The sequence below is a fragment of the Nestor notabilis genome, unplaced genomic scaffold (assembly GCF_000696875.1).
Source record: "Nestor notabilis isolate BGI_N333 unplaced genomic scaffold, ASM69687v1 scaffold6675, whole genome shotgun sequence".
NCBI classification, from domain to species: Eukaryota; Metazoa; Chordata; class Aves; order Psittaciformes; family Psittacidae; genus Nestor; species Nestor notabilis.
Genome location: NW_009927831.1, coordinates 44,188 through 68,064, shown reverse-complemented (window position 1 = coordinate 68,064; position 23,877 = coordinate 44,188). Strand labels below are relative to the sequence as shown.

Here is a 23,877-nt window from a genome sequence, read left to right as displayed (position 1 = left end):
CACTGCTTCCCTGGGCAGCCTGTTCCAATTTAGCCAAGTGAAATGAGCAGTCGGAGGGTTTTGTGTTCATTCCTGTGATCTTTTCATTCTGGGAGTGTTGGTTTTCCTGTTCTTTATCTGAAAATTGGGAAACGTTTTCTGCTTTGCAGTTGGTGTAATCAGATGTCCCATATGCCGCCAAGAATGCAGACAGATAGATCTGGTGGATAACTACTTTGTAAAAGACACGTCAGAAGCACCAAGCAGCTCCGATGAGAAGTCAGAACAGGTATGGCACTTTCCTGCTTGCTGGAATTCGCTTGCTGGGTTTGTCTATGCATGTTAATTCTTTCCAGGGAAATGATGGTAACTGCCTGTTTCCCTTTGCAGGTGTGTACGAGCTGTGAAGATAATGCTAGTGCTGTTGGGTTTTGTGTAGAGTGTGGGGAATGGTTGTGCAAGACTTGCATAGAAGCTCATCAGCGAGTAAAATTCACTAAAGATCATATGATCAGAAAAAAAGAGGATGTTTCTTCAGGTGAGTGTGTGGATATCACTGTGGTAAAATCCTTTTCTCTTTGGCATGTATAAAAAGAGATAGGGAGGGTTATTTGGGTATGTATGTATGTATGTATGCATAGTTATACCAACTGTATGTATGGCTTTCTCCAAAGATCTGGGAAAAGCTTAGTAAAAAGCTGCAGAAGTTTTAGCTCTAAAAATAGAGGAAAAATTAAATTCTGAACTCAAGTGAGTTGTTTACTCGTACTTTGTACCGTTTGGTGTCCAAAGAAAAGAAGTATCATAAGTACAGAGGAAAGAGAATGAGAGTGCAGTCTTTGGAAAGAATTTAGATCCATTCTTAATATTCCTTTACTTTAGCAGAAAAACTAAATGGAGGGTTTAAATCTGGAGAGTACTGACATATTCTTACCCATTGACCAAGGAAATTAACCAGCTACAGCAAAATGTATGATTTATACAGAGCAATTATAGTTCTCCCAGTAGAGAAGTATACTCAGATAAGTGCGGAGCCATATTCAATATTATGTTACTGTTGTATTGATATTGCTGAGTAAATGTGGAGTTCAAATGTATTTTAGGTTTAATATCTCTTTCAGTTAGCAAAATTTAATGTGTGAAGTGTATATACGGTTTGGTTAGATGTGCAGCTTTATAAGAACTAAATTCTTAAGCTGTTATTTGACTGTGTATTGTTTGTAACCTGCTGAAGTAACGTGGGAAACATTCCCAAAACAGGTGAAAGGAAACTGGGTTTTAGCTTAGAAGATGTTATTTGTAAATGGGATTCAGATTTAAAGGCCCGTAGGTTCTACACGATCTGGATGTATGTGAAGACTGATTGTATTGAGGAAGAGACATCTTCACATTCTGCTCTCTCTCTCCATTTAGAATTAAGATCTTCATGATGGATTCATTGTGCCATTTCAAAGGAGTCACACTGCTTTGCTTTCTGCCAACTCTCGTCAAAATCAGATTAATAGTTAAAGTTTACTATTAAGCTTAGTTCTTTTAGGCAATGATCTTATTTCACTTGCTCTGTAAAAACACTTCATTTCTGGAGAGTTTTCTCTGTATGTCTGATTGGGTGTTGTTCAGTAAGAAATATTATCTAGTTAAGTTTAAACATATTAATCATACTAGATGAGAAACACTTAAGGTGAAATCAAAGTACAGGGCCCTACAAAGAGTTGCTGATGTTCCTCATTAGGAGTGCTATATTGTGACTGTCCAGGTGATACTATAGCTCTGCTTCCCCTTCACTAAACCCGAGGGGGAAGTGCCAAAAATTGGCTGTTCCAATAAAATAAACTTTATGTCAGAAGTGTAGGTTGGTGTTTTTAGGAAGAGGGAAGCCAAGGTGGAGTTGGTATGTTAGCATGTGGCAAGAATGTAGCCTTCCTTTGACCTGACATAGTGATCCTTACAACTCTCCTGATTGTGGGGAATGGCAATTCATTATTTTCTTGGAGGAGCTTGTTCCCTCTGTCCTGGGTTCAGCTTAAACCACGACACCCTCTTTCTTTTAGTACTCAAAGATACGCCCTGGAGACTTCAGATTTCTATTACTGAGTGTCAGCTGTAGATTCATGAGCTCTCTTTTCGATAACTTGCATGATGTAACAAGCTTCAGAAATGTTGGAGACATTAATGTTTAAGACATTTAAGACATTCATATTTTAAACCTTACCTGCTGTATCTTGCGAAGGCTGCTTTCCTCTGTGCTAAGCTCAAAATATCCTTAGAAGACCGTGCAGCATTTCTTTGTAAGCTCAGAACTACTTTTTGGCATTATCTCTTATTTACTTAAGTGGAAAAGGGAAGGAGTTCAGCTGGGGTTTGAGTAACTCTTAACATGGGCAATGTTTGCTTTGCGTTTACCACTTCAGTTGCATATGACTTAATGAGCTTTATAAAGGGTTGGAAGTGACAATTCAGAAAACCTTGGGGTGTTGGTGACAGTATAAAAGCTTGTGAAGTTTGATCTGTCCTTCAGTGTGTTGGGTGAAATTGCACAGTTTGTTAACATGCGTCCACGATCCTGGTGGTGTGTACAGGCTGTGCACTCTTACAGGTGCCAGTGTCTTGAGTGGCTGTGACAGGAGAGGAATTTCTCTTTCTCTTTCAATACAGTAAAGCAGAAACAGTTTTACACCACTGGCGCTGTAAGTATTTCAATGAGAACCTATTCATGTGAACTTTAGCGTGAGAACAGGTCCGTAGTTGTCTCTGTCCACATTCTTGGTTGTTACTGAGCTTGGAAGTTTTGCTCTTCAGATTGTCTAAATTTGCTTTTAAAATGCAAAACTGGTTTATTTTTAAAAACAGAGGCCGTGGGAGCATCTGGTCAACGTCCTGTTTTCTGTCCTGTCCACAAACAAGAGCAGTTAAAACTTTTCTGTGAAACATGTGACAGGCTGACATGCAGAGACTGTCAGTTACTGGAACACAAAGAACACAGGTACAAATATTACCATGTCTTAATTCCTGTGGTGCGCTTGCTCAGAGGATAAAATGGCATTTTGTGTCCTGAATACTGTTGTGTGTACTCTTTGTTGGGCTGAAACGATCCCTTGCAAAGGAGAATCTGTGTGGAGTGCTGAAAACTTAAAGCCATCAGTTGGTCGAGCTTTGTGAGTATCTTAAGAGCAGATTCAAACCAACATGGGCTGAGGTGATTTGGTGTGATGAACTTGTTAGCTTGCCTGGCACTTACCAGTGCTGGCAGGACTTGAGTAGAAATTGCTACAGCCCTGAATACCTGGTGCTCTAAAGAAGCAGAAGGTGAAATAGTGAGTCATGGACAAGCCAGTTTTTTGAAAGGGCATATTTTATTATGCAACAACTGTTCAATTTAGGGTATTTTTTTAAAGAAGGGTATAAATTTTGTCTTGTAGATGAATATGTTTTTCTGGTACAGAGGGGAAAAATTGTATGATTTTAGTTTGTTGAACGTTGCCTCACTCCAAGTAAAAAGAAATGCTGGCTTTTGTCTCAGCTGCTAGAAAAAAGTTGGAACTTCTTAAGATCCGTTAAAACTTCCTGCTGTTTAGCAGCTCTGTTGTAGAGTTGTTTGAATGTTTGAAAAAGCAGTTTGCAGTGTTATAATGGAGAATCTGGGGATAAATATGTATTTGTCAGCCAGTGCAGCACTGCTTTTCCAAGTCAGTCTGCAAGGAGCACTTCTCTGTCAAGGGGCTTGTCGGTATGTTGCAATATTGAATTTAGTGTTTGTTTTCCAGACTAGTGTTTGCTCTCACAGACTGCTACAGCAGCTGAAGGGAGAGCTTTTACCTTTGAAATGAGTGCTATTATAATATTAACGACCTGTTCCTCCATGGGCTGGATCATAAGTACCCTGAAAGATGTGTCCAAACCAGCGTGGTCTCCTAGGATACGTTAACTAACTTGTTCTAGTTGGTTTCTTTGCATCTGTTTTGTGCATGATGCTAACTAACAGATGTATCTTGTTCTACTGACCTGTTCTCTTACAGTAAGAGAATACTTTGCTATTAACATGCTGCTTTGCAGAATATGCTTTAAAATCAGTTCTGCCTGCAGATGTGAATTACAGATGATTAGGGCAACTGCTTCATCTGCCATGAAGTACAACTGAGATCCTTATGAAGGTCACTAACTCAAGTGGAAATGAAGATTAGTTTTAATCTCCTGTTTACTTCTTACCTGAAATCCTAATAGTTGGCACCAAAGGAGGATGACTCACCACTTTAGTAGCAACGTGGTCCAGTGCTCAGTGCAGAATTTCAAGTGAAAGAATTACTGGTACTTTTGTAGAAAGCTGATGTTCTTCTAGCAGCCTAATGGTGTGCTGTTCGCCTATTTTAGGTAGTTTCAGTCCACACACTTTGCAAGCTGGAAGTACAATACAATATAAAAGTATTTTGGCTGTAACAGGAGCTACAGCAAAGTTTTAGCAGTACCAGGTTAAGTGGAGATTTATCTTTTTCTCCCTGAAGAGGAAATCTGAGTTTCACTTGATGAAAGTAGAACAGAAAATCTGCAGATCTCCAAACACTTCACATCTTGTGGCCTTTAGGTTATAGTAATGCTGCTTTTTGCATTATAATACCTAAAACTGTGCTGTTTGTCTGCAAGAACTCTGGACTGTTCTTAGAAAAAGCAACATATTAAGACTGAGGAATCTAAACTCTTGTCATTGAAACTTGTCTGTTGCTGGTACAGACTGAAGAAGGAGGAGAGGAGGGTTTCTGTTGGGTATAGTGTTCTCTTTGCCCAAGTCTCTGTTACCATAACTGAGTAATTCAAGTCAAGAAACAGTGTTGCTGTAAATTTGATCATTTATCCAAACAGACTTTTCCTGTTAGGTTAAATTGCAATGTTCTCCTCAAATTTGACCAAAGACAACGCTGTTTTCCTTTTCAATTGTGGTTGGGGATAGTGTAGGTTACTTCTAATGTAGTTTATAAGGTGCTTCGCTTCAATTGTAGGAGTTTTCTGCCAGTTTGAATGTTAAGGTTTAGTGTAGTGAAGAAGGGAAGACCCTCCAGGAAACCAAACTGTCCCTCTTGTTGACAAATTCTATTTCAGAAGCATGAAGTTTACTTACTAAAGACAAGAAGTGGCAAGTGACCAACAGGAATCCTGGGGCTTGGGGGGAATCTCTGGGTAGTTGAGAAGAACCAGAGAAGATGAAAACGCTTGGAGCTACTTAATTCCCCTTGTCATTTCCAACATAGGTGTTCTGCTTCTGCAGCACTGTTAATTGCTCTTGTATGTTAGGAAAATGAAACTAATTTCAGTAGCTTCCTTTGATGTAGTTACTTGCAATCTTTGGATGAAGTAATGGAAGGTGCCTTTGGTACAGGAGCTGTTTGGTTGAAGGACTTGGAAGGAAATGATATATTCTTCACATGGAAGTACCAAAGAAAGTTTAAGTTTTGATTTAAATAGTAGGACTGTTTTCTTTCAGATTAAGCTAATTTGGTCAAATATGAGCAGTATAATAGCAGCTGAAAAAATGTTTTTCTGTGATAGGGGTTTTTTGTATAATCTAATGTATGTTTAAGCTATTAGTGCATTTTCCTCATCTAACACCAGCAAAATGATTTGTCAAGCTTTGAAACTTCTGCTGTCTGCTTTGGCTGGGGCTCTCTTGCTTGCTGTCCGGTGAAACAATGCAGCCCATCGTCTCCCTGGGTAGTTGGAATTAATGTGACCCATAGAGGTTCAGTCTTCTGGACACTTACAAAGGATTTTATCACTGAAGCATCTTATACACTGGTGTACACACAGTTTGATTTTTGTATGTATTTTGTCACATTTTTCCAAAAGCTTTACATCTAAATTGGGAACCCTTAGTTTCAGCCCTTGGTAATTGCTATCTTTTGCATGTTGAAAAGGTATCAGTTTCTGGAAGAAGCTTTTCAGAACCAGAAGGGTGCAATTGAGAACTTATTGGCCAAACTTCTTGAGAAGAAGAACTATGTAAATTTTGCAGCTGCCCAAGTTCAGAATAGGTGAGTACCCAAAATGATGAATTGTTACTATTACATTCTTTTTAATGCACTGCAGTAAGATGAATGATGGGACTCGAAAAATACTTCACATTTAAGTTGATTCTGCATCTTAAGTCATATTGGACTTAATTATTTTCCTGCTGCTTTCTTCCCTACAATACTGTCCATCTGTTGTGGTTGTTAAAAGAAACAAATGTCATAGATGATGTCTTTTATGGCAGCTTAGAGTTAGAACCAAAGCTGTGACACATGTATTACACTTGGGGAGGGGAAGAAAGAAAGAATAAAAAAGCCAAAGCAAACCCATCTTCTGGTTTCTGCTAAGTTGGGCTGCAGGTGACACTGTTGGCTATAAACTGATTTTTCTAGCAATATTTTTGCTTTTTGTAAATGCCTCTTTGATAACTGTGTACTAAAAAGTTGTTTTGAAATTGAATAGGGAATTGTGGTTGGTTTGGTTTATTTTGGTTTGGTTTGAAGCAGGCAGGCAAAACTTAGTACAGTTACCTGGGAAGAAGACAAGCTTTTCCTTAGGTAACTTAAGAATTCCAGGATGAGTTTAAATTCAGTGTCACGTAGAACAGTGAATATAGAGACAGAGAGAGCACAGTATAACTGATTCTTTTCACCCTCTCGTGGTGATGTGGTGTGCTGGAGGTCAGGGAATTCCACTGTGATTCTCAGTGGTTTTGTGAGCCTTCTGCAACTTTTAGGTCACTTGCAATATGACACATCATGTGGAGATGGGAAGTACAAGGCAGAAGGAAGTGTCCCAAAGATAGAAGGGGAAGTTCTGGTGCAGATCTTTAACTCCCAGTGGTAACGTGTACATTTAAAAAAAACCCAAAAAGACTTGCAAGGGAAAGAACATTGCAGAGGCAAGTGTGTGAAGATGGAAGCAATGAAGATGGGATTCTTCTTGTTGATTCAGCATGAAACACTTTGAAGGGACCCAAAAGCAAACAGCATCATGAAGGAGGATGACAAGCTGCAACATTGTTACATGCTTGAAGAAGAGACAGAAACTCAGTTAAATGGGAAATAATTAAACTGAAAGGTCAAGAAATCATAGAATCACGGAATGGTTTGGTTTGAAAGGACCTTAAGGTCATCCAGTTCCAACCCCCTGCCATGGGCAGGGACACCTCACACCAGACCTTGTCACCCAAGACTGTCCAGCCTGGCCTTGACCACTGCCAGGGATGGAGCATTTACAGCTTCCTTGGGCAGCCTGTGCCAGGGCCTCAGCACCCTCACAGGGAAGAGCTTCACAAAATGTTCTGTGATAAGAATTCAAGGCCAACAATGGCTGGTGCCCATATGAGTTACACATTGTGATGGTGCGTTTTGCCTAAGACTTTCTGGCTTCACTGAATATTCAGTGAATTTCTGCAGCATGTGGTTGGGCTGTGTAAAGATCATGATTATGTGCTGAGCCAAATGGGTACTGCAAGCAAGATGGTAGGTTACTTTGACATTCTCTTCATTGCTGAAGTGGAGGGCACAAAATCCATTATCATAAATCTTCAGGGAATGAAAAAAGTGTATATTACAATAATGTTGTCAGTGTTAGCAGATGGTATGAAATTGCCACCCTATGTGATTGTGAAGCATAAAACAGTGTAGAAAGAATAACTGTCTGGAATAATTGGTAGGTGCCAAGGCCAAGGATGGATGTCTGCTGACTTAATGCGGGGTTGGTTGGATGCTTGTTGGAGTAAAAGACCAGGTTGTGCTGTCACGAAGAAGCACAACCTGTGTCCAAGGTGCCTTAAAGGGCATTTAATACCAACAGTGAAGATGTCAGACAAATGAGTATTGGTCTTGTGATCGTATCAGGATGAATGACATTGCGGGTTCAGATGCTTGATCTAGTAGTCAAGAAGCCCTTCACAAAAGGACAACTGAAGTCTTTACGCTCAGACTGGCTCCTGCAAGGTGGTGTGCTCTGACTCCTACAAGTGAAGCAAAGAATCCTGCTGCAACACTATGTTGTCGTTAGATTAAGGCATCATCAAGTAAATCCAGAATTTGCAATGAGGCTTAAGGAATATTGTATTTCAAATTCCGTGGACAGAGCTCAAGATGATTTGCTTGAGACTGAAGTTGAGAATAGTGAAGATGCTAAAACTGAGGAAGAATGACAGTGATGGCAATGAAGAGGTAGAAGGGCAGGGCTGTAGTAATAAAGCACAAGAGAATAACATAGCCTAATGTCAAGCAAATTGTTAGTGAAATATTTGTCCTTATTGTGTACTGGCATGTAATACCTTACAGGCATGTAGTAACGTTTTCATTACAAGATTTTCTGGGGCAGGTGGAGGAGTCAATCTGAAACTCGTGATTCGCTTCCTTTCTGGTTAATATACAATAGCATAAAAGTTTAAGACGTCATAGGTAAATTCTTCACAGTGAAAGAGACATGATATAGAGATAAATATATACATGTACATACACACATGTGGTTCTGGCTGGGTATGTCTCTGTATAAAGTGTATAAACAACAAGGACTGTTTCATACAATTTTAAGTAAAACCCAAGTTGTTAATTGAGATCCCATCTTGATCTCAGACTATACCATTTTATTCCACATCTGAAATTTTAGAAGGCTTCTTTGATAAAGCTGATTAGTGATGATTTCTGTTAGAAATCAAGCTATAAATTTTGCATGTATCAGAACTCCTTCAATACAAAAGTTGCTCCTTGCTTTCCAAGGGTGGGAAAATGTCTGTGGTGTTGCGTATTGTCTGCCTGACAATACATTTCTCTTTTACAGGATAAAAGAAGTAAATGAAACAAACAAGCGAGTAGAACAGGAGATCAAAGTGGCTATATTCACCCTCATCAATGAGATCAATAAAAAGGGAAAATCCCTCTTACAGCACCTTGAGGTACAGTTAAGAGAAGAACTGTGTTAAGAGAAAAACACTTAAGAGAAAAACAGTTCCCTATTGAGAACTTACCTTCCATGTTTAAAGTTACTCTTCACAGTGTAAACTCCCAGAGACAGGTCTGTAATATGTCTTGAGCAGATAACAAATTGATGCCATGTGTTTGATGTAACTTTACATCATGATTTCCTCTCTTGGTTGTTGTTAAAATCAGATTCCCTCCTTTTGCTTGCGTAGGGTGGTGGCAGTAGAGGAAAAGGGCAGGGAAGTGACAGATACTCATTTTCACTCCTAGTGTCCTAATGGCACTTGTTAGCATTTGTTTCCTTAGTAATTCTCACAACTGGTGTTGACTACTAACAAATCCTGACCCTTTAAGTACACCTAAGTGTTCAAAGACGTGGTAGTCATACGTGTTTGTATGTAAAGGTGTAATGCTGGTGTTTTAAGTTCTACAGATTGTCATTGTAAAGGAGGCAATGACTCTAAGCATACTTTCCAGCATATTCTGATTAACAGTTATATTCACTTTTATTCAAATCTGTGAAAACTTAGCTTATTGTTTAAATTTTTATCTGAAGAGAGGAAATCCATCAAAAGACGTTAGTGCAGAGCATGCTGCCAGTCTGCCATGGTGTGACTGAAAAAAGCAATTACAGTAGATTTCTGCTGGTGAAGGAACAGCTATTTGGCAATGACATCAAGTACTGCTGGAAGAAAAGAGTATTTGATCAGGACTGAAATACAGGATTTAAAATTAAATGAGTAACTGAATTTTAGCTTTTCCTGTTGACACATTCTCTTGGAAAGTTCCCTTTTTTTTGTGAGGTTTTAACAGTCACCCGATCCTGAAGATTGAGCTTGCTGTTTTCCCTTCATTTTGATACCTCTGTAAAGAATGGTAGAGTGGAATAATAGTGAATTATTACTTGCTGGTTCTAGCCACTCTAAATATGAGCATTAGCATAAGCTGTTTTGCTTGTCACAGTTTTCTTTTGCTCTAAGACCTGTGATAGCAGTTTACATTTTCCTCCTAAGTCTGAAGCCTCCATTGTAATAAAGTTTTTGTTTCTTTGTAGAATGTAACAAAGGAGAGACAGATGAAGTTAATACAACAACAGAATGACATCACTGGTCTTTCCAGACAAGTGAAGCATGTGATGAACTTTACTAATTGGGCTATTGCAAGTGGGAGCAGCACTGCTTTGCTATACAGTAAACGGCTGGTAAGGAAACATCCTTAAACTCGTCTGTGCAGTACAGAGAATGTTCAGTCAGAAAAGTGTTCTAAGTATCCTGTAGCTTCACTAGATTATATCCATGGAAGAGACAGTAAGTTATTCATGCTTCATTTAAAACAAAACACCACCCCACACCCCCCCCCCCAACCCCCCCCCCCCCCCCCCGCTGTAATAATGGAGTGAATTTCCTAAATTGCATGCCACTTTTCATTTGTAAAGTAAGGCCTTAACAGTAGGATCATAGAAAGAATGGGGTCAAGCTCTGTAAAGGCACCTCAGTGTTTTACTTGAGTCATTCTAGTAGTATTGTGTAACAGTACTTCTCTGTAATCCTCTGAGTTGAGTAAAAAACTAATTGTACAGTGGATGTTTTTCCTGGTGAATTGAGAATTTCCAGACTAGGAACTAAACTTGCAGTTGACATTCCTTGTTGGTGATCCAGCAGTTTAATCTAGCTGGGCAAATGCACACTTCTGAATGTTCTCATTCTTTATTTCGTTGTCATCATCAGTCTTGTTTTTGATTCCCATCAGATAACATTCCAGTTACGGCATATTTTAAAGGCGCGTTGTGATCCCGTCCCGGCTGCCAATGGAGCAATCCGCTTCCATTGTGACCCTACGTTCTGGGCCAAGAACGTCGTCAATTTAGGTGAGAAAATTGTGTCTATGTACTCTGGGTTACTTGGAAAAACTAGATTGAGTTGGGGGTGTTCATCCAACATGAGCGAGTTGGAATGCAACGCATCTCTTAATGCAGAAGACCAAAACTCTCGACATAACCCATCCAGCCCTGGTTACTCTCTGTATCTGCTCTGTTCTTTCTATTAGCAAAACTCTCTCCACGAGTTTTTGTTTCCAATGGGAGCGGTTCTAGGAATAGCCCTTTTTCCTCTCTTGAGGTGGTTCTGATGGTTATAGTATCTAGTGCTAAATGGGTGCTTTTTTTGGCAAGTAAATAGAATCAGTCTTGCCTACCTGAACTTCCTATTTAGCTGCATGTAGAGTAATACTAGATGCCTTAATGTGTTGGAAGTTGCATGAACAAGCATAATTAGGAGAACAGTTGATATGAGCCAGTCCATGTGATGGCTGGGAAGGTAAGTGAATTAAAAAGAAATGTTTAATTAGTTTTGTATTATAAAATGTCTGACACATTTATAACGGGACTGGAGATAGCTAGAGATGGTGTGGTCCATTGTGTTGTATCAAGGCAGGACTCACTTGTAGTAATGTTTTCTCATGCTTGTATGACCTGTTCTCAGTCACTCTCCATTGTCCCCCAGGTATCTTTTCCCAGGCTTTGCTTCCTTAGGTATAAAAACTTTACACTCAACATGGGTTTTTTCCCCCTATTTTATTTCTCCTCTTGTCCATTTGCTGTGAACACGGACAAGTCATCTCTGTCTTGTCTTTTAGGCTGTGCAGTTCTCATTCTTCCATTCTTTCCTCTCAGGTCATGCTTTTTAGCTTTTCAATTTCTTCTTGTGGTCTGAGTTTTCTTTTTGCTTCTCTCATGTATGGTTATGGAGGCTTAAAAACAAAATTTCAGACTTGAATTGCTTTGTTACTATGCCTGAGGAAACTGAGTTAGAAACATCTGAATATTCTGCATTTATCAACCTTTGGATGATGATGGAGATTTAAGTGTTCTTCTTTTGGCTTTCTTTAGGTAACCTTGTAATTGAAAATAAACCAACTCCTAGTTACACTCCTAATGTAGTGGTTGGACAAACTCCTCCAGGAACAAACCATGTCAACAAGGCTCCAGGACAAATCAATCTCGCGCAGCTTCGCCTTCAGCACATGCAGCAGCAGGTGTATGCACAAAAGCATCAGCAAATGCAGCAGATGAGGATGGCGCAGCCAACTGGGTCAGTTCCCAGGCAGACGAGTCCACAAGTTATACAGCAGCAGGTAAGTGTCTTGAACGTTGTTATTTCAGGTTTTACAATAGCACTGAGAGTTAAAATTGCCCTATCAAATATTAACGTACAGAGCGGTTTATGAACATGACAATCTTGAAATTTGCCATACTTGAAATGTGACAGCTATTGGCTTTTCTTGATGTTTGTAACTAATAAACCTACTGTGGAAAGAGATTGGCTTCTTTTTAACATGTTCAAAGCACCAATTTTAAAAACCAAAAACCCTTGCAGCCTCCCAGGTTGATCAGCATGCAGACCATGCAGAGGGGTAACATGAACTGTGGGGCTTTCCAAGCACATCAGATGAGAATGGCTCAGAATGCTGCTCGTATACCAGGAATACCACGCCACAATGGACCACAGTACTCCATGATGCAGCCTCACCTTCAAAGACAAGTATATCCTGTGTACACGCTTCATTTGTGCCATTGTGCCAATCTGTCATTACAATAGATGATACCTCCAGCTGTAAACGTGTGTATGTAGCGTGTAGAACTCGCAGCTACATACATGTGCCTTTTCATGTTGCGTATTGTACTGTGACATTTTTGCTGAACATCAGAAAAATCCAAACCATAACAGTGAAAATGAATTCTGATGTTTGTGTTTCATTTTAGTTCTGGGAAACAAAACATTTCCTTTTTCACTTTTCAGTGACATTCAGCTTTTACGTTTCCTAGAGAATAGTCAAATAGCAGCGAAGTTCAAAGTGATGTAGTTGAGGGTTTCTAATGAAACCAAATTGAAAAGTGTGTTTAAATTTAAACCTGAAGCATGATGCAGAGCTCTGCATAGCATTTAGAGGGAAAGTTCTTGACAATGAATGTTAATGTGATTGGAAAACCAAAACTGACTTTATGATACTTGAAACAGTTACTCGTTAAGTTTGTAGATAGACATGTGGATTCTGAAGTTGTCTTTGGAGGAAATAATTACTTTAAGAAAATAGAACTATATATGAAGATGATTTGGTGGAATGTGCTGTGTATTTAAATATCTAGCCGCATAAAGTGCTTTCTCTTTCCAAGTAAATGAAAACAGCAGTTGCTTTGCATTTGGTGCTATCAGGTTATGTTGATAGAAATGTAAGTTTATATATTCCCCCCTAATTTTTTGTTGAGGACTATGCTATGATGCACGTGTTTTACATGCAGTGCCTGTGATTTGTCTGTAGTGCAGTCATGGTCTCTTCTCTTTTCCTACAGCATTCTAACCCTGGGCATGCGGGGCCTTTTCCAGTTGTTTCTGTGCACAACACCACTATTAATCCAACCAGTCCCACTACAGCAACAATGGCAAGTGCAAACCGTGGTCCAACGAGTCCATCTGTTACTGCAATCGAGCTCATTCCTTCTGTTACAAATCCAGAGAACTTACCTTCCCTGCCAGATATCCCACCCATCCAGGTCAGTGGAGAAGATCAGGCTGTGGGTGAACTAATGATCTGCTTTCCTTTCTCTATCTTTTTTATTTGGCTACTGGTACTTGTCTGTGGAATGGTATAAATTACCATTTAAAGTTGAAGAATTAACATCAACTTATTTCACTGTACAGAGCTGACCTGCTTGACCTGTGTTACTCTTTAGATTGATCACTATTTAATGGCTGTCCTATAGTGAAATTGATACTTGGATTAGTTAATCCCGTCTACTGTGTTTGCTTCCTTTCTTCCACAAGACTATTGTATGGGAAGATACCACTGAAAGAGTTGAATAGTTACATATGTTGAATGCCCTGAATGGAGATTTACCTGGCACTTCTCTGTGATGTTCCTAAATATAACAATCAAATGTAGGAAGTACTGAGAAAAGGTGTCCCGCTGCCTTACTTGTCTCTATCCTCACAGTTTACTCAGTACCCCAGTAGAGTGGCTCTAATAATTTCCTTGTATGCAAGAAGCCATCATTTACATCCAAGTAGATGGTCTGCTGTAATACCATAGCAACTTGTTTAACTCTTAGAGTCATGTCAAGAGTTCATGTTTTGTCACAGGGCTGCAGGTAATTTGCTAACCTAAGCATAGTGGAGGGGGGAAAAAAGGATCACATCTCTGAATGTGGTTGATCTGCAGTGCTGAAGCTTCGTTTAGTCACTAGAACAAACCACAAGTATAACTGGTTATGACTGAGTCACCTGTATGTGTCTAAAGTTTGATACACCCAGTTAGAAACAGTTGGTAGTGGCATGTATAAAATATAAACATGCAGCTGCTGGGTACACTGAAGAAGCAGAATTTGGTTCAGATACTCCTTTTCTATACCTGTTTATAACTGTCATGGATTTCATACACATCATCTGCAATTATGCTGTCTTGCAGTTAGTAGTTTTAAGGAGGTAATAAGTAATAGGGTACCTGTGTCCTTGTTTCAAATGTACTAAAATCTTTGTAAAAGTGAGTGGGAGGGAGCAAAAGGAAAAACTAGTTCATGGTTTCCCTTAGTATCTTAACTGTGGTATAATTCTTGTCACATTAGTAATCTGGAAGTTCATGTGACTTAACACTGTCTGTATGACTAACACATTGAGCATCTGGGAACCAAAAAGTTTGGAATGACCTAGAGTAAGTGTAGCCCATGACCTTACTGGAAGAACTCAGATATTTGGGAGCTATTGAGAAATCTCACTTTAAGTTTCTGACTGTGGGTTTCTGTTTTGAAAGACTTATCTCTGTATGAAACTTATAGAATGTTTGCTGATGTCCTGAAACCTTGTGGGCAGAGTGAACAGTTCTGGTAAAGATACTGATCACAGTTTGAAGATGTGGAACTATTAAGAATCTTTACGTAGGCCTCACTGATTCAGACTTCTGTTTTTGCTTCTTAGCTTGAAGATGCTGGTTCAAGTAACTTAGATAACCTTCTGAGTAGATACATCACAGGCAGCCACCTACCCCCACAACCGACAAGTACCATGAATCCCTCCCCAGGACCTTCGGCTCTATCGCCAGGGTCATCAGGTAGGTGTGATGGGGATTTCTCATGGTTCTAGAAAGCAGTGGGTATTTCTGGCATTCAAGTTGAAAACGGTTACCTCCCATTTCCTGCCACCAGGGGAGTTCTGTTAGTTTAGAATTTATTCTTCTGGAAATTTCAATTTTCCCCTCCTTCAGAAATACCATTATTGTAAGAAGCTGCCAGCACATGAATGCAGTATTCCAGATACAAGTAGAGACTATGTTGGTTTATCACGTTACCATGATGACTGGCTAGACCACGCTGGGGTTTGGGAAGTAAGTTTATAGAATAGCTTACGATGCCAGAGAGGGACTCTTCATCAGGGAGTGTAGCAATAGGGTAAGGGTAGTAGGTTCAAACAGGGGAGATCTAGGTTGGATATAAAGAAGAACTTCCCTGTGAGGGTGCTGAGGCGCTGGCACAGGGTGCCCAGAGAAGCTGTGGCTGCCCCATCCCTGGCAGTGTTCAAGGCCAGGTTGGACACAGGGGCTTGGAGCAACCTGCTCTAGTGGAAGGAGGGCTTGGAGCAACCTGGTCAAGTGGGAGGTATCCCTACCCATGGCAGGGGGTTGGAGCTGGAGGAGCTTTAAGATCCCTTCCAACCCAAACCATTCTGTGGTTCTATGATTCTTAGTCACAGAAAAACTTACACCCAACAATCATTTGAGCAAAGTCACACTAATAATAGCAAATGGATGACAGAACTTCTGTTATGGATGTTAAATTAAGTCACCAGTACCTAATGTGGAGTTATTTAAATATTTAAAATGTCCGTTTCTATTAGTAAGAAGCTGATTTCAGCCAGTTGATAATGTGTTTCTCTTAGTCTTCTCCCTCTTAAGATTATTGTAAAACTCTGTGAATGAATGGTCGCATCGCTGGAACTTGCATGCAAACCAGTCTGCTTTTCTTGACTTTATTGCTGAATGTCAGTGGACAAAGTTTGAGGACTTAAAGGGCTGAAGGCTACAGCACTGTTTGGATTAGGTGAAATAGATTTGTACCAATTCAACTTGTATGCTGCTTCTTTGCAGGTTTATCCAACTCCCACACTCCTGTGAGGCCACCTAGTACCTCCAGCACAGGGAGCAGAGGAAGGTGAGTATGTTAACACTGCCAGGCTGAAAAATCAGACGTGAATTCAAATAATGAATTGGCAGTGGGACAGTATGGCTTTGACAGAACTGTGACCCAGTAATGGAAGAACGCTTGCATGATGATGATTTGTCTCCCTCACCCCTTTCACTATGGTTCTCTGCTCTCTTGTAAACTTGATTTATCTTGTGAATGTTCTGACAGGCTTTGACTTTGAAATTGTACAGGAAACAGTCATTTCCTTTGCTGTGATGAGTTTTCCTCTTATTTACATGCTGGTATCTTTCTAGCTGTGGCTCCTCGGGCAGAACTGCAGAGAAAACGAGCATTAACTTCAAGTCTGACCAAGTGAAAGTTAAGCAAGAGCCAGGGACCGAGGAAGAGATATGCAGTTTCTCAGGAGCAGTTAAACAGGAGAAAACAGAGGATGGCCGAAGAAGTGCTTGCATGGTAAAGTTAGTTTGTGCAACAGTATGTAATGCTTTGCCTTAAGCATCATACTCTGTGATTTAATATGATTTATGTACTGGGAGCAGGGTGATGGATTTGAGGATTTTTCCTGGTGACAGTGAAAGTCTGTTTTTAACCGTTTCTTGGTGTGTTTGTCTTGGAAGTTTGTTGATCATGTTATTTATCAGTAGAAATGAATTTGTTCTTGGAAAGGATGGACTTGTGAACAAGTAGTATTCAATACTGTATGCAACTCATGTCTTCATGATTTGCCATGTATTGTGGGAAGTGAATATAGTACCTTTAAATGGAGGGAATGCTTTTGACTTTCAACATATGAAGAAAGATGCCCCTGTAAAACTGACTCTGATTTTCATGTGCTACTTTCATTTCAGCTTAGCAGTCCTGAGAGCAGCTTAACACCACCACTATCCACTAACTTGCATCTGGAAAGTGAATTAGAAGCATTAGGAAGTCTTGAAAATCACGTAAAAACTGAACCAGCAGATTTAAGTGAAAGCTGCAAACAGTCTGGACATAGCCTTGTAAATGGCAAATCCCCAGTGCGGAGTTTAATGCATAGAGCAGCAAGAATTGGAGGAGAAGGCAATAACAAAGATGATGATCCAAATGAAGACTGGTGTGCTGTATGCCAAAACGGAGGGGATCTCTTATGTTGTGAAAAGTGCCCAAAGGTGTTTCACCTGACTTGTCACGTACCGACACTCCTCAGCTTTCCAAGGTACCACAAAGAGCGTAATGGTTCCTGAGAACAGCTCTGTGCTCTCATTCATATGGTAGATTTCAACACAGTGCCAAAATTGGTGTTTCATCCTCAACATCAGCTAGTTCTGGATAACTTCTTGTCAGTAATAAACAATCTGACATTTCAAAGGCCTGCCTGAATTGCTGAATTTTGCATGTAACTGGTCAGTGTTTATTAGATATAAACACATGGTCTCTCAAAGTAAGATTCTGTTACTTAAAGTCAGTTTTAAAGTTGTTGTAAGAAGGTATTGTAAAGTATTAGAACATACTTGGGAGAGAAGTATGAGGGCGGGAAAAATGCCCATGAGCATTACCTTGAGCATTATGGGTTATTTCTTATCTTTGCGTATCCCAAGTCTTTACTACAGTGAGATGTGAGTCTGTAAGACCTAATGAAAAAAATCTTTGTAGTCATCACTCAAGAGACTTTGTTCCTGGATGTCTGGAATAATTGTGTTTGTTTCTGTTTAGTGGAGAATGGATATGTACGTTCTGCAGAGATTTGAGCAAACCAGAAGTAGAATATGATTGTGACAATTCACAACACAGCAAGAAAGGGAAAACAGCACAAGGCCTGAGTCCTGTGGACCAAAGGGTATGTCTCAAATCTGTGGGAATCTTTGCCTAAACAAATGTGTCTTCTCACATTAGCTCTCCCCACACTGTTTCTTGAAGATGTTTTTGCTGTGTCTGCAGGAAATTAAATATAGTTGAGGCTTTAGCAAAAAAAGCCCTGAAATGAGCAATGAGGCTTTTCCTGCTGTCACCACATACCCAGGTGTTGGTGACGATGTGGGAGTGCTCCATCACATTGGCACTGTAATCACCTCATTGCTTAAACTTCATGTAAACACATATTCTGTATTTAAATGCATCCATTAACATGAATTAGTGTCTTCAGTGTTCTTAATTAGAAGTTCTTTGCATTTAACATTGATATAACCTTCAGAAATAGCTATGTGAGTTTGGTGCATCAGGTTCGTGCTGAGAGAGGTGCTAGCAATATTCAGGTGCATTCTCGTAGAAGGTGTAGTGACCTTGATGGCCAGAATTGTTCTGAGCTTTGTCCATCAGTCTGTGCATAATGAAATCAAATTCCTCCAAAGGAATTAAAAGCAATGGATAGAAAAATATTTCACCAGGGAATTCATAGAAACATTTACATTTTGTAATGAGGCTTGTGGGGGTTGCATTTCAGTTTTCTAGTACTAAGCTGATAAAGTACAAACCTACTTAAAATAGGGAGATGGGAACTTCTGGGCTGAGGATAAATTAAGGTTATTAATGTGAAGCTGTTTATTTCTTTTTAAGAAATGTGAACGTCTCCTGCTTTACCTGTATTGTCATGAGCTGAGCATTGAATTTCAAGAGCCAGTCCCAGCCTCGGTGAGTCTTCTGAAAAGTAGTTGGCGATTTAGTGATAGTTTAGGTAAGATTAGTTTGCGATAGTTAGTGCCCCATCCCTGGCACTGTTCAAGGCCAGGTTGGACACAGCGGCTTGGAGCAACCTGCTCTAGTGGAAGGTGTCCCTGTCCATGGCAGAGGGGTGGAACCCGATGGTCTTTAAGGTCCCTTCCAACCCAAACCAGTCTGGGATTCATAACCCAGACAATTGGCATAACATCCCTCAAAGTCTAGAATTGAGTTCAGACAAGAACTGGCAGCTTTTACTCAAAGCATGTCCCCCTTGATCAACCTAGAAGTTCTGGTGATCATCCAGTATTTCCTGATTGAGAGACACAGGAGCTAATTCTGTAGCTTCTCCATGCAGAGGTTCTACTCCGAGTCTCAAACCCAGATAGCTAAATACTTCCAGTGAGCAGTTGTTGAATTGGAAGACAATGTCTTGGGATACCCATGAAATTAAAAATGCTTTAGGATGTTTTGGACAATCCTTTAAATTAAAAAGGAAAGAAACTGCTTCTGTTTTCAGCTGTAAAAGCAGTAACTGTATTGAATAGCACTGTTGTGCTCAGATAGACGCTGAAGGTTAGAAAGATCTTCTTAAACAGTTTGAGGAAAGGCAGTTGTTGTCACTCATGGAACATACAGTGCTGATTGTTATTCTGATAAGTGAAGAAATTCAACTGCTTCTCTGAACTGTTCAGTCATCGTAGTGATAAATCACTGTGTGTTTTGCAGATACCAAACTACTATAAAATCATAAAGAAACCAATGGATTTATCTACAGTGAAAAAGAAACTGCAAAAGAAGCATTCCCAACACTACCAGACTCCTGAGGATTTTGTGGCAGATGTCCGGTTGATCTTCAAGAACTGTGAAAGGTTTAATGAAGTATGTTAACTTCCAATCTGTACATGGCTTTTTACATGAAGACCTGTTTTAATGTGGTTGTGCAGCTTCTCCAGTTAAAGGCTCTGCTTCCAGTTATAACTTCTGCTTATGGAGCAGATGCTGAATCAGACACTTAAACCCAAATGAAACAAATGCAGTTAGAAAACTACTTCTCGGTTTTAGCTAACTGGGGAGATCAGGCTTTAACAGAGGGTGCTTTTTAAGTGCATTCACTAGTATAGATATATATGATTGAGGAGCAGGGTGGCCTTGTTTCTGTACATCACATAGACTGTAGAAGTGCTTAGGAAGTGTGGTAATAAAGATAATTAAGCAATCCTTAGAACTGTCTCAGGCTATACAGATAACTGCTCCTACACTCATGAAACATGGGAGACCTTTACTGAGGAAGCTTCCTCTACCGAGGAAAAGTGCTTTTCTGAAGAGTATTCTGCTGGTTCTAGTACCTGAATCTAGAGAAGCAGTGTTCATCGTGGCTGCTGTTAAGCTTAGTGCTTTAGTCATGGGTAGTTGGGCTCTCACAAAAACCAGTTCTCAGAAGACGATAACCTTTGTATGGAGCCCTATTTCTGATGAATGTGGGAAGCTGACTTATTTTGCAGTGAACCCACCTGATAATGACATATTTGCACTTAATGTGAAACATGACTTCAGGAGGAATTACCTGACTGTTATTAACAGGTGAAGCAATGGGGGTAATACTCTGAATAGAAAGCAAAAATGGTGGTATTGTGCTGAAACAGAGAGGGGGAGCTGAGATCAGAGGGTATCCTCATTTCTGAGGTGCCTTAAAGCAATGTGTTAGAAAGAATGGCTTCCTCCAGACCTTAGAAATGCATAAACCAGCCAATATTTTTCTGTAAGATGGAATCTGAGTTTGCAGTGTTTGGGCTGCATTTCTGGCTGGGTGAAGAAGTAAATGGAAGGAATTACACAAACCTGCAATTAAAATCTCAACTGGTTCACAAGTGCACTGGTAAAAATCAAGGTTAATGATGTAATGCTGTAAATGCTCACAAGCATTCGGGACTTTGACACCTCCGACTCCCTTATGTCTCTGTATTAGGTGGAGGTTAATGAGCACTGTGGAAGAAGTTGCAATTATGTGAACTTCTCAATCAAGGGAATTAATGAAGCATCTGCTGTAGAGGAAAACATGCTGCAGCTCTTAGGGACAAGAGTAAAACAAGGGAGCAAGGACTGATGGATGTGTTTTTGGTTTTGTTGGTTTTTTAAAAACAAAAGGTGTTTTGGACTTGTCTCACTGTTTGAAATGCTGGCTCATGGCACAAGATGGGTCACCCTGACCTCTTATCATGTCGAGTGTCTCTAAGCCATATGCTTTTAAAAACCAGAAATCAAAGTGGGGTGAGATCCCCAAGAAAGTCTCATGGAGCGTTTCTCTCTGAAGTGAGACTCCTCCACAATCATGTCCAGACAACTGAGATCTGTACTGGCGAAAGCAGTCAGGAGTAGAGCACAGTTCTGAAATGGCTGGGAGACACTTATTTGTACCAACGTTGTGTTTTGTTGAAGGTTTATTTACTTCATGTCCCCCTCCTAAGACTATTTTAAACCTGCTTCTGCTAAGTTCGAGAACTAAAGAGGTGTAGTCCATAACAAACTGTTCTGTTGTTATGGCTGACTTTAGTCATCCAATCCTATGCAATCTCATAATTTTAGGAAGGATTATAATTTCATTTTTTTTGACTCTGGTATCCTTTTTAGATGATGAAAGTTGTTCAAGTTTATGCAGAAACACAAGAGATTAATTTGAAGGTAAGCGTTTCAGACCATGCACACTTGGTGAAGGGATGTGCATTTCCAACAGGTGAATATTCCTGTCTTCTTTTATTTACAGGCTGATTCAGAAGTAGCACAGGCAGGGAAGGCAGTTGCATTATACTTTGAAGATAAACTTCCAGAGATCTACCCAGACAGGACCTTCCAGCCTTTGCCTGAATTTGAGCAGGAAGAGGATGATGGTGAAATAACTGAGGACTCCGATGAAGATTTTATACAGCCACGTAGAAAACGCCTAAAATCAGATGACAGACCAGTGCATATAAAGTAATCTAATTATATGGACCTAAAATTTATTGTAAAAACTTATTTAAGTGTTCCTGGAATATTATCATGCCAACAGTGGCCACCTTGAAGAAGCTGATAGCTTTTTAAGCAGTATTAGATGACAAAAAAACCCACTTGTACAGAAAAGCATTCTCATCAAAAGGGGGAAAAATTGTATTGTAAATTCTTGGTGGTTTATTTCTTTTTTTGTTTGGGTTTGTTTTTTCCTTGATTATTTGCTGTATCCTTTCTTTTCCTGATGGAGGGGACACGCTCATCCTGGTCTCACAGGTAGAGGTGGGTGAATGTAGAAGAGAAGCAGATTTGACAAGAGATGTTCCATGTACAGATAAGACTCCATAGTAAAATGTTCCACAGCACTTGAACAACACAGTTGGTGTCTCGCGTTCATCCTGGACTGCAGTGTAAACTGTAAGCAGTGTTCCTGAAATCCCCTCTTTGTATGAACTTCAGTGTGTGTTGGTCATTGCTTTTTTTCATCTCATTTAGGCGGTATTGTGAAAAACTGATCTTCTGTGTTGATCCAGTTACCTAAATTTGACTTTCTTTACTACATTTTATGTATAGCGAAAGGAAAAAACCAGTATCATTAAACTGTTCTGAATTGGCAAGTGCAGGAGTGTGAGTTCTTGACAGATGAAAGACTAAACTGGTGGCAAGGGTCCCTTTTCAGTAGGGGTAGGTATATTTATGATGAGTCCTGTACGCAGAACACTTTAATGGCAGAAGTCTTGGTGTCGTGTCATCTGTCCCTGCTCCCCCTCATGAGGCAGAATGTTGTCTCCAGTATTCATCAGCTCCTTTTCTGTACTTCAGATATAGACTGAAGTGGTAATAACTGGTTGGGGTGTTTTTTCCAGTCTTCCTAAATATCAGTTTCAAATAGACCACTTGGCAGACAATAACCTAGTAACTACCAAATGTGTAAAATTTCCTGTATTCACTTTGTCTTATTTGTAAATAGTGAATTGAGATTTCTTGCAGATCAGCAACATTTGCTGACCTGTTTTTAAGCTAATATGTATTCTTATTAATTGTTCCTATCAAGAAAAGATTTGTAATATATGCTATTTCTAACATTGCATTCATTTTGAGGTTCTGTCTTATTTTTATTAGAGTACTACTCAGAATTTTCTTCAGAAGCAGCTTAGGAGCGAAATGTCTCGAAAGAATTGGAATGAATCTGTTGATTGGGTTATTTGTCCATCCATTGAACAAAGAACTTGCACAGACCAGGATTTGGCTTGGAGGGGTTTCTGGTCAAATACTGAAACCAGAACCATTTCCCTAAACCCTGTGGCAGGCATCTCTGCAGTGCCTTCCCATTGCAAACTGCCTTCACACCGGTGTTTCTGGTTCAAATTAGGTCATCACAAAGTAACTGTAGTTTGGACAGTCGTTTCCTTTACTGACAGACATCCTAGAAATAAGAACTGTAATTTCTGGCCTTCACATAGATCTAGGTAAAGGAAGCTGAAGAAATCATGTAATCAGATGAGCTCAAGTTGACAGTCTATAAATTTGCCATAAGGTTTTGTGTGACTGCAGCAGTTCTGTGGTAAATCACAGGGGTTTGGGTATACTCGGTGTGAGCAATTCCTGTGACGTTGTATAAGCGTTACCATAATGGTAAAGGTAAATATTGTAGCACAGTGTATCAGATTGAGATATGGTCTCAGCAATTTTTGTGCAAATCACTTAAAATTTCATTTCTTTTATAAGAACAAAGTATATGTACATTGTGACTGTACCTCATAACAAATGAAGGAGCTGAAGGTATTTGTACCTTCAAGCTCACTTCTTTAGCTTACAGAAATGTTACACTTAAAACTCAAACTGGTGGGATTTTGTTTTCAGTTCTCAGATAGTAACATAGTGCCAGGTTAAACTGAGTTTTTACCAGTTTGTATGTGAAAGGATAAGTAATTCTACTTAAATTGACAAAGAGCAAAACCTTTGCCCATAGAAAGGATGGTGTGTGTGAATAGGACACTAATATTAACAAGGGATCATTTAATGGCTCTGTGTATTGCCTATTTATGCATTTCTAGTTCCTCAGCTTCATTTTGCAAAGGAAGAATATTAAAATTATCATGAAAATAAGATTTTGTGAATTCTCTTCAATGGGGGTTACTATTTTTATGG

At 39.7% G+C, this 23,877-nt stretch overlaps 1 protein-coding gene across 1 annotated transcript; it reads left to right on the top strand.

Annotated features, from left to right (window-relative positions):
* Window positions 1-149: 149 nt before the first annotated feature.
* On the top strand, window positions 150-22,166 carry TRIM33 (tripartite motif containing 33; the record flags this gene model as incomplete). The annotated part of the gene is made up of 19 exons (XM_010014239.1): window positions 150-268; window positions 370-517; window positions 2,830-2,962; window positions 5,883-5,999; window positions 8,776-8,890; window positions 9,970-10,116; window positions 10,665-10,782; window positions 11,803-12,047; window positions 12,290-12,454; window positions 13,264-13,464; window positions 14,882-15,014; window positions 16,047-16,110; window positions 16,398-16,557; window positions 16,953-17,299; window positions 17,797-17,920; window positions 18,637-18,711; window positions 19,468-19,620; window positions 21,370-21,420; window positions 21,503-22,166. Coding segments are annotated over 19 exons (2,828 nt in total), but the record flags the coding sequence as incomplete, so codon positions are not given.
* Window positions 22,167-23,877: the final 1,711 nt, after the last annotated feature.